The sequence below is a fragment of the Suricata suricatta genome, chromosome 1, assembly GCF_006229205.1.
Source record: "Suricata suricatta isolate VVHF042 chromosome 1, meerkat_22Aug2017_6uvM2_HiC, whole genome shotgun sequence".
Classification (NCBI taxonomy): Eukaryota; Metazoa; Chordata; class Mammalia; order Carnivora; family Herpestidae; genus Suricata; species Suricata suricatta.
In genome coordinates this window covers 62476829-62495188 of record NC_043700.1, presented here as the reverse complement: position 1 = coordinate 62495188, position 18360 = coordinate 62476829, and the positions used below count along the sequence as shown (strand labels likewise).

The following is an 18360-nucleotide window of genomic DNA, read 5'->3' as shown; positions in this document are numbered from 1 at the left end:
AATGTAAGTGTTCTGCCTCATTGGATTTACCAGCAGCCAAGACTGAGTGGGTCTGGAGAAAAAAATAATGCCATTCTTTGCTAAATGGCATAAAAAGTGACCACATGGGCTGGATTTGAAGAATAACCTTAATAAAAATTGATCGATTCCATGATTTCCCTGAACAGCAATAATGTCTCAAATATTCTAATATTTCAACAAGCAATAACTTGATGAGCCACGTTTGAAATCAAAATATGAAACAGTTCTTCAATCCCTAAAGACTGAAAAAACAGACTAAAGAGAGCCACATCATGTCACATGAAAATCTTTCACTGGTACTGTTTATTTTGTACACTTGTAGCGATATGAAAATGTGCTATTTTTTAAGTTACGATGTCTAGGAGTTCAGTGGTATTATAAAATCTTTTTCAAACATGGGATTAACATGGAGCTGTTCAGTTACAATATGGGGTGATAATAACAAGTGGGTATATAGAGGAGTAGGGTATACAGCACTTTCATTTGTTGTTTAAACATAGTTAAAAAGTGTTAACTATTTAATAATAGATTTTTAGTTGAGTGCCAAAATGTCTACAAAGGGCAGGAAAATAATCTGCACTTTTAATGAGACATCACAAAAGTAATATCCTTTATATGAGAAATGTGTCAACTCATAAGATAATAATCTCACTCAATATAGCAGTAAGATAAACTCTTGATATACAAAGAAAATGTTACCATCTCATATATTATAGCAAAGATGCAATCATTAAAAGAAATGTTAAACTGTCACTTATGTAGTTTTCAGAATGGTAATACAGGAAATTCTTATAAAATATTATTCTAATAAATGAATTGTGTCAATGGAAACAAATTGTACATATACCTTTAAAGGCAATCACTGGTTCAGATCTTTAGTTTGCTAAACTAATTTAGTTTGATATCATTTCAATCTCCTTTTTTCAGCAGTAAAAAAAAATACTAATATGCTTTTTTTACTTTAGTAGCTCCAAATTTTTGTAACAAATTGCTCATGACTTCTTTCCATTGTCAACAATCTATTATATCACATATATAAATTATTTCTACTATAATAAAATGTCACATTAAGATTTATAGAGATAATGAGAATATTTTTGAATTTGAAATTGGAAAAAAAACAAGAATTGTCACCAATTAGCATACTTAGATGGCTTTTTTGTAAATCACAGAAATCTTGTTTATCCAATTATTACTAATTTTGGATTGTAAAGTGTCTATCTTGTAAGATTCTTTCTAGCAATTGTCAGCCTTAGTGTTTTTAAAAGAAGGATCTCTTCTTTTAAATATATATTTTTAAATCAACACTGTCTTAATTACCCAATTATCCTTGTTCAAACCCTCACAAATTATCACTAGAGAACTGTAGCCTTTAGTCAACAGTGTTCTGGTAAATATTATAAAACAAACAAAACAAAACAAGACAAAGCAGATGTCTGAGCTGGAGCAGGTTTGGAATCGGGGGTAAGGCTGTGACTTGTACCATTGATCAATGTCTGTGGTGTAAAGGTTCCCACCATGAGCCGTTCCCTAGTTTTCAAGGTGATATCAACGCGATAGTAAAATTTCTGAAAAGTTAATCACTGACTTCAGCACACCATGGATTGCACTAAGGTACCCAATCTTGTTTCTTAACTGAATTTTGCTCTCAGCTTTTAAGTGATCTTTCCAAATTTAGATCTGACAATTCCATATTGCTGCTGGTGTCTTTCTTGCCTGCCACTATATAGATTATCTCAGTTCCTCAATTTTGCATTCATGGAGTTTCAAGATCTAGCCCTTAATTCCTTCCTAAGCTTCTTTCTTAACTACTTCTCCCTTTTCACTTCTGTCTCTCTCATCCCTGACATTGCTTGCAACTTCCCATACCTCAGTCTTTGCTGATACGTTCTGCTTCGCCGAAAAGCACCTGATTCTTTGGTTTTCTGCTCCAGCACCCATATACAGAGGGTATGCTTAATTCTGATGTTATTTCTACTTAGAATTCATCCTTGAGAGTAGGTTCCTTTTTGTTGCATTTTATACAAGTCACTTTTGGTGCATGCCATATTATTTTGTAAGTGCTTTTTTCTGTTTAATTTCCTGGAGTTGAGAAGAGAAATTTTCTTATCTATTTTTATATTTACAGTGACTAGCCTTGATAATGTCACAACAACACAGGTTGGTTGTTGTGTATAAAGTTAGTAACTGCAACTTGAAATATTAATCAAAATATGTAGAAGTGTGTCAGCGGATCGCTTCACAGCTAAGTTTTAAACTACAAAATACCTGTATAAAATAAACCACACTTAGGCTTCTTTGCCTAGTTTTCTTCTTTCTCTCTGCAATCTCTCTTTTCTGGCTTCTTCCTCATGGTGCTGTCTGCTTCTCTGTCTCGCTTTCCCCTCCTTCATCCTATGTTGTCTTTTTAAATTTTATGTTTAGTTGAAAATATTTATCCTTTGGGAATAGACTAAATACAATATACTGTATACTATAATGTCTAATGTTTTTGTTTATTTAATAATATATTACTATAATTAATGACCAGTTATAGCCACAGTCAAAAAAAAGAAGAGTCCTTCCATGCCGTCAGGCAGTTGCGATAAATGTACACCACCTGTCAAGATGAGTTGCAGTCTGTAACTTCCGTAATGCTTTAAACATCATCGATGTTTATTTTCTGTCCTATCTGGTCACCACCAAGGGCCTATTTACATTATTTAAATGATCAGTAACAAGTTTACTGTCATTTCCTTCCTTTTTATAGAAACAATTTCCATTGGGAGAACACATTACCCAGTGAGCTCATTGCAGGTGATACATAGTATTCCATGCCCCCAAAATCCTCAGGCAGGCGGCTAAACAGCGCTTAGTGCAGTATCTCCTTTCCCTTTTTGTTAAGAAATCTATTTAATTTCAATCTACTTTTTATTTTATTTTATTTAGGTTTATTTACTTATTTTGAGAGAAAGAGAGAGAAAGAGAGTGTCCCAAGCAGGTTCTACACTGTCAGTGCAGAGCTTGATGTGGGGTTTGAACCCACGGACTATGAGATCATGACCTGAGGCGAAATCATGCACTTAACTGACTAAGCCACCCAGGGACCTCTTGATCTATTTTTTAAATTCTCATCTAAGGTTATGATGAATATTCATTAGAATTTTAAGATAAATATGTTTTTTAAAAGAAATTATCATTCCAAAATCTGCTAATGATAATAGATTATGCTAAGTATTCATTCATCATATGACACTACAGAGTTATAAGAGAATATTATAAACTTATAATATTGGGGCGCCTGGATGGCTCAGTCAGTTAAGTGTTGGAGTTCAGCATAATGATCTCACAATCTGTGGCTTCAACCCCCACGTTGGACTCTGTGCTGACAGCTCAGAGCCTGGAGCCTGCTTCAGAATCTGTGTCTCCCTCTCTCACTGCCCCTGCCCTGCTTGCTCTCTGTCTCTGTCCCTCAAAATAAAATAATAAAGACATAAAAATTTTTTTAAATAAAATAAACTTTTACTATTAAAAATCTATTATAAACTAAGGGAGAGAGTAGTAATAGGATTTCCTTAAGAAATGACTGTTTTTGAATAAAATAAACAAAAGATTGAGCGTTACTAAACAGTGTCAGGCATATAACATTTATAAAGATAATAGTCATCAAATTGATAACTTGTATGAAAGTGTGATGATGGATGTGTATTGATTTATTCTGTCAATTCTTAAAAATATTTGTTAAAAACTAATTTGCTACTTGTTTTGAAATATCTATAAAAGGAATTACCACATAAAATATCAGCACTGAATAACTGTAAAGTATGTTAATAAGGTATTTTGCATGTACCTTGTTAACAAAAATACTTACATATGTACATGAATTTTTTTTATTGCAGTGACCCTGAGGCACTACAAGATATTTCAGTAACTTCTAATCATTAAAGAATATTAGGTTAGGTTCAGTGTGGTACATCAAATCCCCTAGGATTCTCAGAGGTAAAAATACTATGGAACTGTTTCTAATACTTCAAAAAAATGAAATAAACATTAATCCTTATAGTATATAAGGTCTTACAGGCTCTTTGAAAATGTTTCACTGCTCAGTATTAGACTGAAATCACTTGGTAAAACCTTTAATTCTCAGACTGAACAGCGTCTCTCTGGATGATATCCATGATTGATGCATGTGTTTTAAATCAGAGGGGAAAAAATAGTCCTCAGCGATGAGATTAGCAAAAATTCAGAAAAAAACATTTTAAAGGTACTAACTGTGGGCAGAGGATATATGATTTAAATCACCCTTTGATAGTACATTGGGGATATAGCGATTCAAGGTGGGTGGCATTAAATATATATTACTGAATTCTGTTTCTAAATTAAACATCTCACTTATGTTGAGGATATAATTTTGTTGCTTAGATGACTACATTTATCCTATATATGTGTATTTTTCTGTTTTCCTGAAAAAGAGACATTAGCATGAAGTTCACACTTTGTTGTTTATTTACAACTAGAACATGTGCTTAACCTCCTATTCAAAATAACAAAATTGTCAAATAAATATGTTATACACTTGAAACTAATATAACATTTAAGGTAAATTATACTTCATGAAAAATACATAGATAGATAGATAGATAGATAGATGATAGAATCTGTAGGTTTCTTACATGCCTATGTTGTCCCTGAATAAACACAGTTTCACTTACAGAAACACTGGAATAAAATTTTGGGTAGATTTTTTTCAACACTCTAATGTTATACTCTCCAAGATAGTAGTCAATGAATACTGAATATTTAGAATGTCGCTAGTCCAAAATGAGAAATGAAATATGCTGTAAGTATAAAATATATTCTAGACTTATGTTTTGTTATGCTTCAAAAAGACATACTAAAAAGATTCTGCTATTAATTTGAAAACTGTATATCTTAATATACATAAAAATATAAAACTAAAATGAGTACAATAAATAATTAATTAAAATAAAATATATGCTAGATTTTAAAACTTGATAGGAAGAGAATATAAAATATTCTCATTCTCATAATGATCATATAGTGTGATAATATTTTTTGATCTATAAAATAATAAATTTTACTTGTTTCTTTAAAAAAATTTTTAATGTTGCTTTATTTTTGAGAAAAAGAGTGCAAACAGGGGAGAGGCAGAGAGAGGTGGAGACAGAGGATCTGAAATGGGCTCTGTGCTGACAGCAGAGAGCCTGATACTGGACTCTAACCTACTGAGCCACCCTCTTGGTTCCTAAAAACTGTTAAGTTAATCAATGTTGAGATATTTACCCTAATTAATTAAAGAAGGAATATTAAAATAAATTTAAAGGATATAATAATATAGTCAGATTTTCAAAAAATATGTACATATATGTATAAAAAAGTGATTAAAAGTAAATGATGAAATTAAAATGTATTCCTATTTTCTCTTTTGTCCCTTTCTGTTTTAACTACTACAAGAAACAAAATAAATTTTCCTTATTAAAAAGGATATAATTTATGGTAGTTAATAAAATAGAAATCTGTTGGCCATACTTTAAAAATATGTAATTTGGTTTAAAATTGATTAGACTTTAAAAATCATTTTATCTTGGGTTGGTTCATTTCTTCTTCTTTTTTAACAAGACAAACAATTCAAACTAATATTAGACATTCAGCTTAAATCTTATTGTTTCTATCTGTTATTGATAAGGCCTATTTAAAACTTCTTGTTTTATCTGGTTACACCCATGTGACCACACTATGAAAGTGGTAGATCTCCCCTAACTAAGAGGGTAGGCCTCTAACTGGTTTAAGAAAAAAAGTGTGAAGGTAATAATAACCATATATTAAAATACATTCAGCAAAAATGTATTTTCTAAGTGCTAGCTTTCAAATCTTGAATTAAAAATTATTTTTAAAAGATTAATTGCCTAAAATATATGATTATCTTATATATTTAAAAAGCACTTGATTTTAAATATCATGGCATTCACTGTGGGGATAAATGTCTCCATAGTGGATCATTTGACAGAGCAGAATCCTATAAAGAAATTTTCACCTGGAAAATGTAAACGAAATGCATTCTCAGACTATCTTGAGTAGAATATTCAGAAAACAGCTAGAAATTAAAACATGATAGACTACACTCAAATTATTTTAAATTGTTGAACAATATTTAGCCAGTTAAAATTAAATCCCTTTGGTATACACTCAGAAATTTTAGGTACTTTCTTTTTTATTTTCCTTTTTTTTAAAGTAGGCTCCACCCCCAACATGAGGTTGAATTTACAACCCTGAGATTAACAGTCTCAAGTTCTACTAAAGAGCTACCCATGTGCACCTGAAATACTGTAAGTTGAAGCTAAGACTTGGGTGCAAGGCTGCAGCAACACCATTGTGGCCAAATGACACTGAAGGAGCCCTGTGGCTGGCCATCTCCACAGGAAAGCCATTATGAAGAAGATGCCATCCAGATAAGGTTCAGAACCACATAAGCACAACGCAAAGCTCAACCAAGAGTTTCTGAGAAATTAGTGTAAAGAATACGGGGTTAACAAAGCCATAGCACCCATGAATTACAGAAATGATTTTGAAAGTCCAAAACAGCCTTAGGCAAACACTACTGCTGGATACCATGCTGAAGTCACCAGAAAGTGATTTTGAGTCAGATCCACAAGATATGGGACAGCATAGAAAACTAAGAATGATTAATCAATTTCTATTTTATTGTTTCTTATTTCAATGTTGTTTTGCTTCACAAAAAGCCCTACTCTTAATATCTAGATGACAAGGAGTCAATACTTTAAGGAATAAATACAAGTTTTCACTTGAAATAAAAGTAAAGTTAAATATCTAATTATTTCTGCGTTTATAAGTTTCAAGTAGTTAGTTCAACAAGCAAAAATACCTGTGAGAAATCATGATGGAGGCTATAGGTAAAAGAAGAAAAGTGCACCTGCTACAAACGATTAAGGTAATTTTAGCAATCCAAAGGGCATTTTATTCAAATGAAAAAAAATAAGACTTTGATTATTTTTTAAATTATACTTCAAGCTGGTATTGCCTTACCTGTTGTCTTTCTGTTAACAGTTGGTATACACAAACAATTTATTATGTTTAGGACAAAATTTGTCCTTTTGGAATACATGTCTGCAGCAGTGGGTCTCAGCAATAATTTTGGACAGTCCTTTCCTTGTAAGGTTTAAAGAACTTAGATAGAAGAACAGCAGAATAAAGTGGAAATTACCTGTAAGTGAATGGTGCTGACCTATATTCGCCAAAACTGTCAGGCCATATCTATACACTCTAACATAGAAAAGTATAATCATACAAACAAGTGAGTTAATTTTTTAATCAAAGTGTTTAGTAAAAGAGTTATTTTCCTAATGTGCTAGGCAATTAAAGTTGCTGTGAGATTTCATACTACAATGATCTGTGCGTGGGGCTATTCTATAGTAGCTATATCAATGTCTAATACAGCATTTCCTGGAGGAGTGTGGGATTTTTTTGTGAGGCTAAAAAGTAAAATGCTGTGAGTACCACAGAAGCCTTTTCTCACCTGTGTTCTCCCCCCATCACCCACCAATTCCTCCAAAGGCAACCGTCATGTTAACTACTAAAACCATATAACAGTTACCTATTTTAGATTTTATCTAAATATATACTTGATGTATGCTTGTGCACTCCACTTTTTTGCTCATTTTTTTCTTTCCATTTTTTTCTTTTTCTTTTCCTTTCTAGACTTAATCTCTCAACCACCAGTACTTTTGCTTCTACCCCTACATCTCTGCTGAAAGTGCTGTGACCAAAATCACCCAAGCTTCCTTAGTATTCAATCTACTGGTCATTTCTTTATCTGTCATATACTCTCTTGTTTTGAACTGAGACATGAAAATTGCTGGTCAACAATTTCTTAGTATAGTTTTGTAATGAGGTAATCCTTTGGTTTATTTTCTATTTCTCTAAGTGTTTTTCTTGTTGTTATTTGTTTTTATTTATTCATTTATTTATTAAAGTTTACTTATTTACTCTAGGAGAGAGAACGTGCACCTGTGCGCATAAGTGGGCAGGAGAGGGCAGAGAGAGAGAGAGAGAGAGAATCCCAAGTAGGTTCTGCACTCTGAGCCCAAGGTGGAACTTGATTTCATGAACGGTCAGATCAAGATCTGAGCTACGAATAAGGGTCAGGCCCTAAGTTGCCTGGGTGGCTCTGTGGGTTGGGCAACTGTCTTCAGCTCAGGTCATGGTCTCACGGTCAGGGGTTAGAGCCCTGCAACGGGCTCTGTGCTGACAGCTCAGAGCCTGGAGCCTGCTTGAGATTCTGTGTCTCTCTTTCTCTCTTCTCCTCCCCATTTGTGTTAACTATATACCTCGTATCTCAATTTGTGGCCCTGAACTCCTACTTGAGATTTAGGTCACAATATTCTCTAACCAAATGTCTCTATGTAAATATGCCAATGTGCTGAAAATCTAACTCAGTATATGTTCCCAAACTTCCTTCTCTTCCTGTGCACCCTACTTTAGTGAACGGTATCATTGTTCACCTCGGTATGCAAACTAGATAACTGGATATTATCCTTGACCCTACTGTCTCCATCCCATATATATGTAATTACTCATCAAATCGAGATGATTCTACTTGTAAGTTACTGCCCAAGTGTGACCACCTCTCTATATTTTTACTATTCTCCTTTAGTCCTGATCTTTTCACCTTTAACCCATATTACTGTAATAGTTTTAACTCTTATCACTAAACTCTGCCATTTATCTCAAATAAATGTCTCTCATATACTAATGATCTAATATCTATGAATATTAACATAATATTCATATTTCATTGCTCTGATTATTCGATGGTTCCAATAAGTAATATTTTTATTATAGAAATTGTAATTTCCTAGAAAATGATTTTTTCCTCATAATGTCATTATCAAATCTAAATTCCATTAAGAAGTGTTTCATATAAAGAAAGATGACATTTTGAACATAATCATGAATAGTTAGGTAATTTAAAATAACTCGTCCATTTTTTTTTAGTATTTTAACATTTTAGAATCCTAATTATCTATTCTTTTTATGAAAGGAGAGAGAGCTATTATATCATTAGTTTCAATATAAATGCTCACAGTTGATGCATTATGCTTGTAAAAAAACAATTCTTTCATGCCTAGTAGAAGCACATCTCTTCAGGGATCTTTCCACACATAAAGATCATTTAGAATTGATAAAGATTTATTGAAGTGTAACATTAGAACTTGAACTATTAGAATACATACATATCTTGAAGTATATGTACATGGCTTTGGGAACTGCAACTCATAACAGTTTAATAGAATTTGAAGAATCTATCAGAATTGCAAACTCTTCATGTAATTTTAAGACTTAGCACTAGAGTCAAAGCAATGTATAATTTAACACAAAATAAAGTACATAAAAACATTCTCAAAACAAATATTATTTTTCTGGATAGCCAAAGGCACCACTTTTTATTAGCTGGAAATAAAAACAACTAATTCCTAAAACCAATGAACATATAATAAAACTTTATCATCTTAACTGAGTTTGACTGCAAAAATAGGTAAACATATATTTATCTGAACATCATTTCTGAAAATTAATTGTCTCAATTCAGTGTGTGGTCATGTTTAACGGCAAATCAGCTACACTTACCTACAGATTTAACGCAAAAATATAGTGCTGTGTGCAAATCAAACAACAAAACATTTAAATTTAGAGTGGGAAGAAAAAAAGTGCTGGTTTCTCATATGCTAATTCAAGTCCTTGTGATTAATAATAGCACCTGCTGACTGTTCACTCATTTTTAATTCTATAAGAAACTTTTGCCTGTAAAATCTCACATTTAACTGAAATCATTCAAGACTACAAAATGCCTGGGTGAAAGGTATTTGCCATCTGACCAGACGATTTAGTGTTTCCTCTAAGTATTCAAAACTATGCCACTGACCTCATTTAAAATGTATTTCATCCCACAAGATAGATTTCCAAATTTGTTAATCACCAAGGCATGACTTAGAATGCTTGATGCTCACACTGAGGAGTTATTTTAAATATCTTTTTAATAACACCAAAAATTCTGGAGACAAAATTAAGAATAACATCCAAAGCTTGTTGTTAAATACTAAAATAATTATTTTTATCCAAAAAGGGAAGAAAAGGCTACTTTATAAAAACCTTATAACCAACTACAATAACACTTTAATAGTTTTATAATAATCATGATATAATATTTTTACCATTAAATTTTTCTTGTTTGCACTTTACTTTTTATAACATGACTAAAAACATGCTAAAGATTAATAAAGACTAAGACAGAAAGACTAATAAAACACAACTTGAGAATCTATTTTTGTATCTACCAGTAAATAATTAATGGATTAAAAGAAGTTCTTTACGTGTTTGCTTTCTTTCTTTTCTTTTCTTTTTTTTTTTTTTTTTTTTGTAACTTCTCTGGAATTCGTTTATTCTTTTGAACATTCATTTAAGGACTGTTTCTTTTTCTGGAATTTCATTTTAAGAACTATCTGGAGGAATCATTCTGGATGTAAATTAAAAAAAAGATTATTTTACCCTTACTAGATCGGTCATCTTTGTCATTGTCTGAGATGATATATTCCTAAGGGAAAGAACACAATCTTTCTATGTTGCTTTAACTATCACAACATTCTAAACACATAGGTACTTAATACATGATTTTTGAATAGATTGTTTTTCTCACTATTGTTGCACATTTTTATTCATGCTACTACCTTAGCATTTTATAATACACTGACTTTTTGAAATTATGCCATTATAAAAAGCCTGCCACTAAACTTAACAAAACCAAAGTGAGTTTAGTGGTAAAGTGTTATAATAGATGGAAAAGAAAGAAATAGGTACATGTTTTCTGTTCAAGAAGTATGAATACTTCTTGCTAATGCAGAAACAATCCATACAAATCAGGTCTGCTATCTCTAAGGGATCATTGTATAGTTTGATGACCTGCTTAAACAAAGTGCAACACTGAAAATGTGATACTTTCCAAAAAATCGCCTGGTGAGACCACAAAAAATACTAAAATATTTCATATAATTCTAGCATTACTTAGAAAAACATGATCTTCTCTAAGTGACTAAGTGAACATTATTTTATCATTTTTAAGGGAGAGTTTTGCAATTATACAAAAAGGAAAATAAACTCCTAATGTGATTGCTGATTGCCAAGTGCTTTCATTACATAATATCTCTTTATGACTCAGAATATTAAAAATGTAGACCTTCTGTGTGATGCATAATTTTGACCTAATGGCAGAATCATTATAATATTCATTAAATTCATTGCATTTACTATATATAATTTCCATAAAATTGTTACTTCTAAGAGGTAATCCAAATCATAAAGATTTTTTTTCCATCCAACTTCAACAGTATCTAGTATAATTTAGCTTCTTCACAGGCAACACTTTACTACTTCTCTATTGAATGCTTTTATTGATGATACAAATTTCTGAACTGCAAAATTTTCTTTATCAGAACAATATACTGATCTGCCTTGCCTTCCTTAGAAACATCAAATCATATCCAAAACACAGTATCATTTTTTTCCTGTGATAGGTAAAAGCAACAGTATTCTAGACAAGATTTTTACTTACTGATAATTGCCAGGGATCATTATTCAGTCTTTGCTGTACTGTCATAAAAATAATATATTATTCATACTTTATTTTTATTGTTTTACTTTCTAGCTCACCATTTTATCATCAACAGTATTTTTTAATAAAAATTCTCACAAACATTCATTTAATTATCTTACTGACGCTTGATAAATTGCATATGTTAAAATATTTTCTTCTCTTGCTACAAATTTCAAGTACTTTTATTTAGTCAAATCCATGTATCTGCATTGTATAAGGGTGTGGAATTGGAGCTAGTAGATTAGACTGATTGTTTATTAGAACGTTAGTAAAATAGTAATAATAACTGCTATATTTTCATAGAATTTCAGTACTGGAAGCGATATTACAGTTGAATTCATTTCTGTAAATACCCTGGTATGTTATACACTTGACTTTTTATTTATGCTATACTTTTTGTCCAGTTTCCTATCTCCTATTGCCCAAAGTCCATATCCACTCATCCTGGAGAATAATTCAATTGCTACCACCTTCAAAAAGTCTTCTTGATTTCCCAAACAAGATTATAGTCTCATCTCACTTAACATAACACTCACTTAACATAAAAGTCATCTCAACTATTAACATAGTAGTCCCTTCTATGAATTTTATCTCTTTCTATCTTGCATATATATATTTGTAAATTAATATATGACAATGTTAATGAAATATAGATATAAAATAATATAAATATAATCTCTTTCTGGAAAAGCCTTAATGTCTTCTCCTAGCCACCATGAATACACAAAATGATTCCTATTACAGCATAAAGTTTAATGAAAAACACAAAGCCTTCACAGTCTAACATAGCTTTGATTATAAACTCAGCCACTTAGTTCTTAACTTCTCTGTATTTCAGTTTCTTCCTACAAACATAGAATAATAATACTGCTTTCTTGTTGTTGTCTTTGAAAGCTGTCTCACCTTGTGTGTGACATATTTTTAAGGGGTTAACTGTTTATGGAGTCATCCTGTGCCTTGTCATCCTGCCTTTTAATTGAAAATAGAAGTGAAATTTAATTAAACGTGAAGAACATATTGATATCTTGTCTTAAAGCTTCATCACCTGCAACTATTTCACATGTATCATTTTACTTTATCAAAAATTACATAAATCTAATTTAATGTTTTAATATAAAATTATCATATGACAAGAAAATTACTAACCATATTTATACGGATTTTCGGGAATTTAAGTAATTTCCCTAATATCAGACCACTGATAGATGGAAGAGGCATAATTCAAATGAGATCTTTTTACATCAAGTACATATCCTATTCACTGTCTTTTTTTGAAAGCAATATGTAAGAGTGCATATATGTCACATTGAGGATAGATAATAGCTAGCTAGTTAGATAGATAAAAGATAGGAAAGAAAAAAAAATACTGGTTTCAGTGCCGACTTAAATCCTGTGGAGCTTTGATTCTTTGGTGATTTTCAAATACCAATAGTTAATTTTTTTCTCTTGGGGTTACTTTTAAAAAATAACCTGGCACATAACTTTTTAAAACTTTTTAACTCCCCTTTAAGAAGCATAAATAATCAATTTTAAGAAGTCTTTAAGCAATTTAAACAAACATAAATTATTCCAAAGTGCCTTAACATAAATACAATTTTCCTTTTGTACACTAATTATTGTTAATATATATGTAAACTTTATCTATTAACCTACCTTGGTTTCCCTATATTGTAAATCCCCCCAAAACCCCCCAAAAAACAAAAGTCACCATGTAAATAATTAATTGTTCTTGATATATGGTGAAGACCAGTGAAGTGTTACTCCTCCCGCCAAACCCCTAGAAACAACATTGTGGAATTCATGTTTTCAATGAGAATCAATAAGAACTTAAAAGCCAGGGTTTTCAAATATTTCCAGCTTTTCATGTTAAAATTACTGCATCTCTTAGCTTTTACGTATGTTTCAATACACTTCAGCACTTTAATTATCATACTTACACCACATCTCTTAAAACAAAACAAAACAAAACAAAACAGCCTGTACTCTCATATCAAGCAAACATACTGGATTGTGTAAAGAAGCAAGAAAATGAACAAAGGTGAATTAGAGAATGAAGATTATACTCACGAAATGTTCTATAAAATTCTTCAAGGGCCAGGTGCTTGTCAGAGTTAAAATCATCATATTTCAGTAGATCATACAAAGTACAATCAGAAAGATCCTTGCCAAGTTCTTCCTGTTTTATCACCTGACAAGGGAATTATAGCCATACAATTATAACCGTCTTAGCATTTCTATAGCATAATTAATCATACATAATAACCACTGCAGGAGGCCAACGAACTGAGCCTATGAAAAATCCTGATTTTCAGTTACTGGACAATTATTTTTAGCCATTCTAAAGATATAAAGTTAAAAAGTTAAGACACGTCCTTAGAATTTAGTCCAAACTTTCTAATACAAAAATCTCACAGTAGGACCCAGAAAATCTGAGCTTTACAAGGACATTTTGTATTTCACTCATTTTCTTTGCTCCATTTATACTGACTCAAGGAAATGTCTCCACATGAAAATTGCCTCCTACGTCTCAGCGACCTCTGTCAAAATAAAGCAGGCTCTTTCTCAACAAAAATAGTGAGATCGTTTGTTCCAACTTTCATCTTCAAATTATTTGTGAAAAATGAAGTTAGATGTTTTGTGTGGTGGTTTTTTTTTTCTTTTTCTCTGCACAAACTCCTCCTCAGCTGGAAGTTAAGCCATTTGGGGCTGTGCATTAACTCCCTTGGTCACAAAAGAGCTATTAAGCAAATGACTGTTTCCAAGAGCCAGAGAGAATTAATGCACCAATTGATGATGAAAATCCATCCAAGTGTGGGTGAGAAAAATCATCAAACTGTTTTTCTACTCTGTGCTCTGTCCTATGGACTGACGCGGTGGCTTTTTTATACTCTACTGATTTGACTATTGTGTCATATATAAAAGAGCCTCCCCAAGATTTTTCAAACGTTCCCATCCATCTGGGAGGCTCCGTATCTGTGTCCAGAGCTTTCCACATTCTCCCACAAACAGAGGCAGTGTTTCACATTGCCTACAGCTGTGCATTATAGTTGTGTTTTTTAATCTTCTTTTATGTTTTGTTTATTTTGAGAGAGAGTGAGAAAGAGAGAGAACAAACGCTCAAGTGGAGGAGGGGCAGAGGGGGAGAGAGATAGAATCCCAAGCAGACTCCAGACTCCTCACTGTCAGCTCAGAGCCTGATGTGGGGCTGAAACTCATGAACTGTAAGATCATGACCTGAGGTAAAGTCAGTCGCTTAACCAACTGAGCCCCCCAGGCGCCCCGAGTGTGTGTGTGTGTTTTTAAAAGGTGGTGCCATGTAATGAGAAAATGCAGGCTCTGAAGTCAATCAGCTCTGGGTTCTGCTCTGCCAATGGCGCTTAATATGTTTCTATAATTTCTGGCAAATCACTTAACCATTCCTTACATAAGGATTGAAGATACTAATATTTAACTCTCCTGACTATTGTGAAAATCATATTTATACACACACACACACATAAACATGCACACACATATGGTTAAATGTCAGACAACATATAAAGTCAAAAGTAATCATTTAAAGTCAAAAATAATGATTTTTTTCAATATAATGTGTTTCTTACTCAAATAATTCACTGCAGATTTCCACACCAGCTTGCACATGCTTATTCACAATGTGAATCCAGACTTTCTTTGTTATATCAATAGCAGATCAATGATATTAATTCCAAAAGATTTTCAGATGCAATCAACTTTTTTTTTTTCAAATAAGCCTTCGGGGAACACTTCTATGTTGAAAGTTCATTTCTCCCTGAGTGTGGATGAGCTCTAGAGGTAGCTCTGAGGAAGGAGCTTAGCATACGGGTCACTAGAGCCTCCGGCCCCCTTCGGTAGCCACCCGAGTGGTTTAGCAATGATGACACAGAGACAGACATGGCTAAATATAACTTCTATGATATCCGGATTCTCTATTCTTTCGTAATATATTCACATTTCATTGGTTAAGCTGATGCTTGCTGCCTTGGAGGGGGGAAAAGGCAAAACCTTTATCTACTTTACTTGATCCATATAAATAGATATTGTTGAGAGGGAGTATTAAACGTTATTTATATGACGTGTAAAGCCGTACACGTTTGTGTAGTCCGGCTGGAGAGATTAACACAACTACCTAACGGCTGAAGCCATCTCTTCTATAAGCCTAATGAGAAAACTAATACTGCTTTTCTATTTAGGAAGCAGCAGAGCCCTCAGTCATTCTCCATCTGCTATTTGTTAGATCATGGAAAATGACTTTCCCCGGGGGTTGGAGGGAAGCATCATATTTCATCTTACGTCTCTCTGTTTTTCCTAAAGATCTCAATGCTAACATGATGGTAATTTTAAGGATGCAGTGACGTCAGAGCTTAGTGTGTTCAGGTGTTTTAATAGTATTTTTAGTAATTTTTATCCTCATAGATGTTCATAAAGAGGAGATGGGAAAACCTGGAGAAAAATCATCACTTTATGTCTCATATCTTCTATTTTAGCAGTTTATTCCTATTAAATCAGGTCTAAATGGACAAAGAGAATGAACTTCTACCGTTTTCCTGAATGACTAGCTTGATCTTGATTTGATCTTGATCTTGTTTTGATCATGATTATACAACTTAAGCTGGATGTGCTGTTACGAGTGTGTCCTAGAGAAGCAAATGGTTCTGGCTAGGAACTTTTCTAAACAAACAAAAAACAAACAAACTAGCAAAACCCCCACTTTGCCTATACTGGACCCTGCCCATATATAGGAGAGAGGTGATTCTTCTCATATCTTCAATATTTCAAGCATATGTTTTCTTCACTTATTCCATTTTTTGGTCAACAAAGCAGCCTACTTAAAAACATACTTTCTAGTAGCTTCTTCTTCCCTTTAGAGTTCCCAATGGGAACTGTGTAGTCTAGGGTATTCTAAATAAAGAGGGTACTTTCTTAAGACCTCTTAACCAGCATGAAGAAACTGCTTTAGATAACTAGAGCTTTGATAAAGTTTAACTATCTGCAAGAAGGGATGATAAAGGGGAGCCTGGGTGGCTCAGTCAGCTATGTATCAAACTTTTGATTTCAGATCAGGTCATGATTTCATTGTTCCTGAGGTCACACCCCAAGGGAATCTGTGCTGATAGTGAGGAGCCTGCTTGGAAGTCTTTCTCTTCCTCTCCTCTACCCCAAAATAAATAAATAAATAAATAACATTAAAAAAAGAAAATATGATAGAAAATAAGCAGATTTCCCAAGTGCACAGTAAACATTAAGTACTCGTTGGTACAGAAGATCCAAACTTATAGGGGTTTTGTAGTTGCTTGCATTTCTTTTTTTAATTTCTGGTATTGATTTCCAAAATTTCCCAGTCTAGGCTCCTCAAAACACTCATGTTATTTCTGAGCCAGAGATCATGATAGAACCAGATTCACAACTGTTATTGAGGTATCCTACAATGAATCTTTAGTCAAGGAGGTGACTCATAATATTATCTTTGTTATCTATTACAAAATACTGAGTATGTCTCCAAAATTTACCATGTTTTGGTGAGCTCCCCAAGACTAAAAGTAATAATAATAATTAAAATAAAGATTCTCACTCTCTTTAATGATCAAAAAACAAGTTATGTGAATCTTGGACTCCACAGAGATTAGAGTCAGTGTGACAAAATACAGGTACTAACAGAATGCATGCCATCCAGGGAGCTCAGATACACAGTATTCCAGAGGGGTACATATTTAATTTCAAAGTAATAGAACTGTTAAAGTTGCATAAAGAATTATATACTTTGATACTGTATTCTTTTCTGTCCCCAAACAGAAAGAAACAAGACAAAACAAAACTTCCCCAAAGTAAACTATTCTCCTTATTATTCTGCTTCCTTGGTTTATTCAGGTATCCATTCAACAAATCAGTTTTGAATATCTACTATGTTGCAGACACTTTCCTAGACTCTAGTCTGGCCAACTAGACTAAACAATGAGATAGACAAAAACCATCCCATATGGAATTTATATGCTAGTAAAAGGGAACAAATAAATATATAAGTAGAATATATAATATGTCAGACAGTAAGTTATTTAAGGACAAATAAAACTGGAAATAAAAAAGGAAAATGCCAGCAGTGGGTGCAGAGGATTGTCTCCTTGCTATGAATATATAAATATATAATATATGAATATAAATATATAAATATATGAATATATTTAGCCTTGCATGGATATTGGTTTTGCAGGAATATATCATGGCTTGAAATTCAAAGATTATTATACTGAATCTCATAAAGGAGATACAATACATTGGTAATTTTAATGCTCTCAAGTCAGATCATGGTGATGATGACACGGACATGAGGCCTAGAAGGACAATGACATAGAATCTTCCAATTCTGTGTCTTTTTCTTATTCTTCTTGGTGGAAACAAAGAAAAATAGCAACTGTAAACTCATGGAAAAGTAAACCACTCAAAATTCCAAGAGTTCATCAGAGGACGAGCTCTTCCTCATCCTTTGCAAACTTTTTCCTCACAGTAATCATGAGCACATCACAATTACAGTGGTCTTAGTAGATCAGAGCTCAGTGTTCCTCCATTTTAAAGAGAGTACATCACATTTGTGAAGTTGAGGAGAAGATATAGTCACTGTTTACTTGGCAAATGTCTAGATGATAACAAAGCCTAAGAGT

General features: G+C 32.7%; 1 protein-coding gene across 1 annotated transcript in view; it reads right to left on the bottom strand.

The window, feature by feature from the left end:
• Positions 1-18360, bottom strand: part of FSTL5 (follistatin like 5) — a 711768-nt gene that overhangs the window by 306157 nt on the left and 387251 nt on the right. The window contains exon 6 of the mRNA XM_029939311.1: positions 13754-13874. Within this exon, the coding sequence (XP_029795171.1) occupies positions 13754-13874 (121 nt within the window). The remainder of the gene's footprint in view (positions 1-13753; positions 13875-18360) is intronic.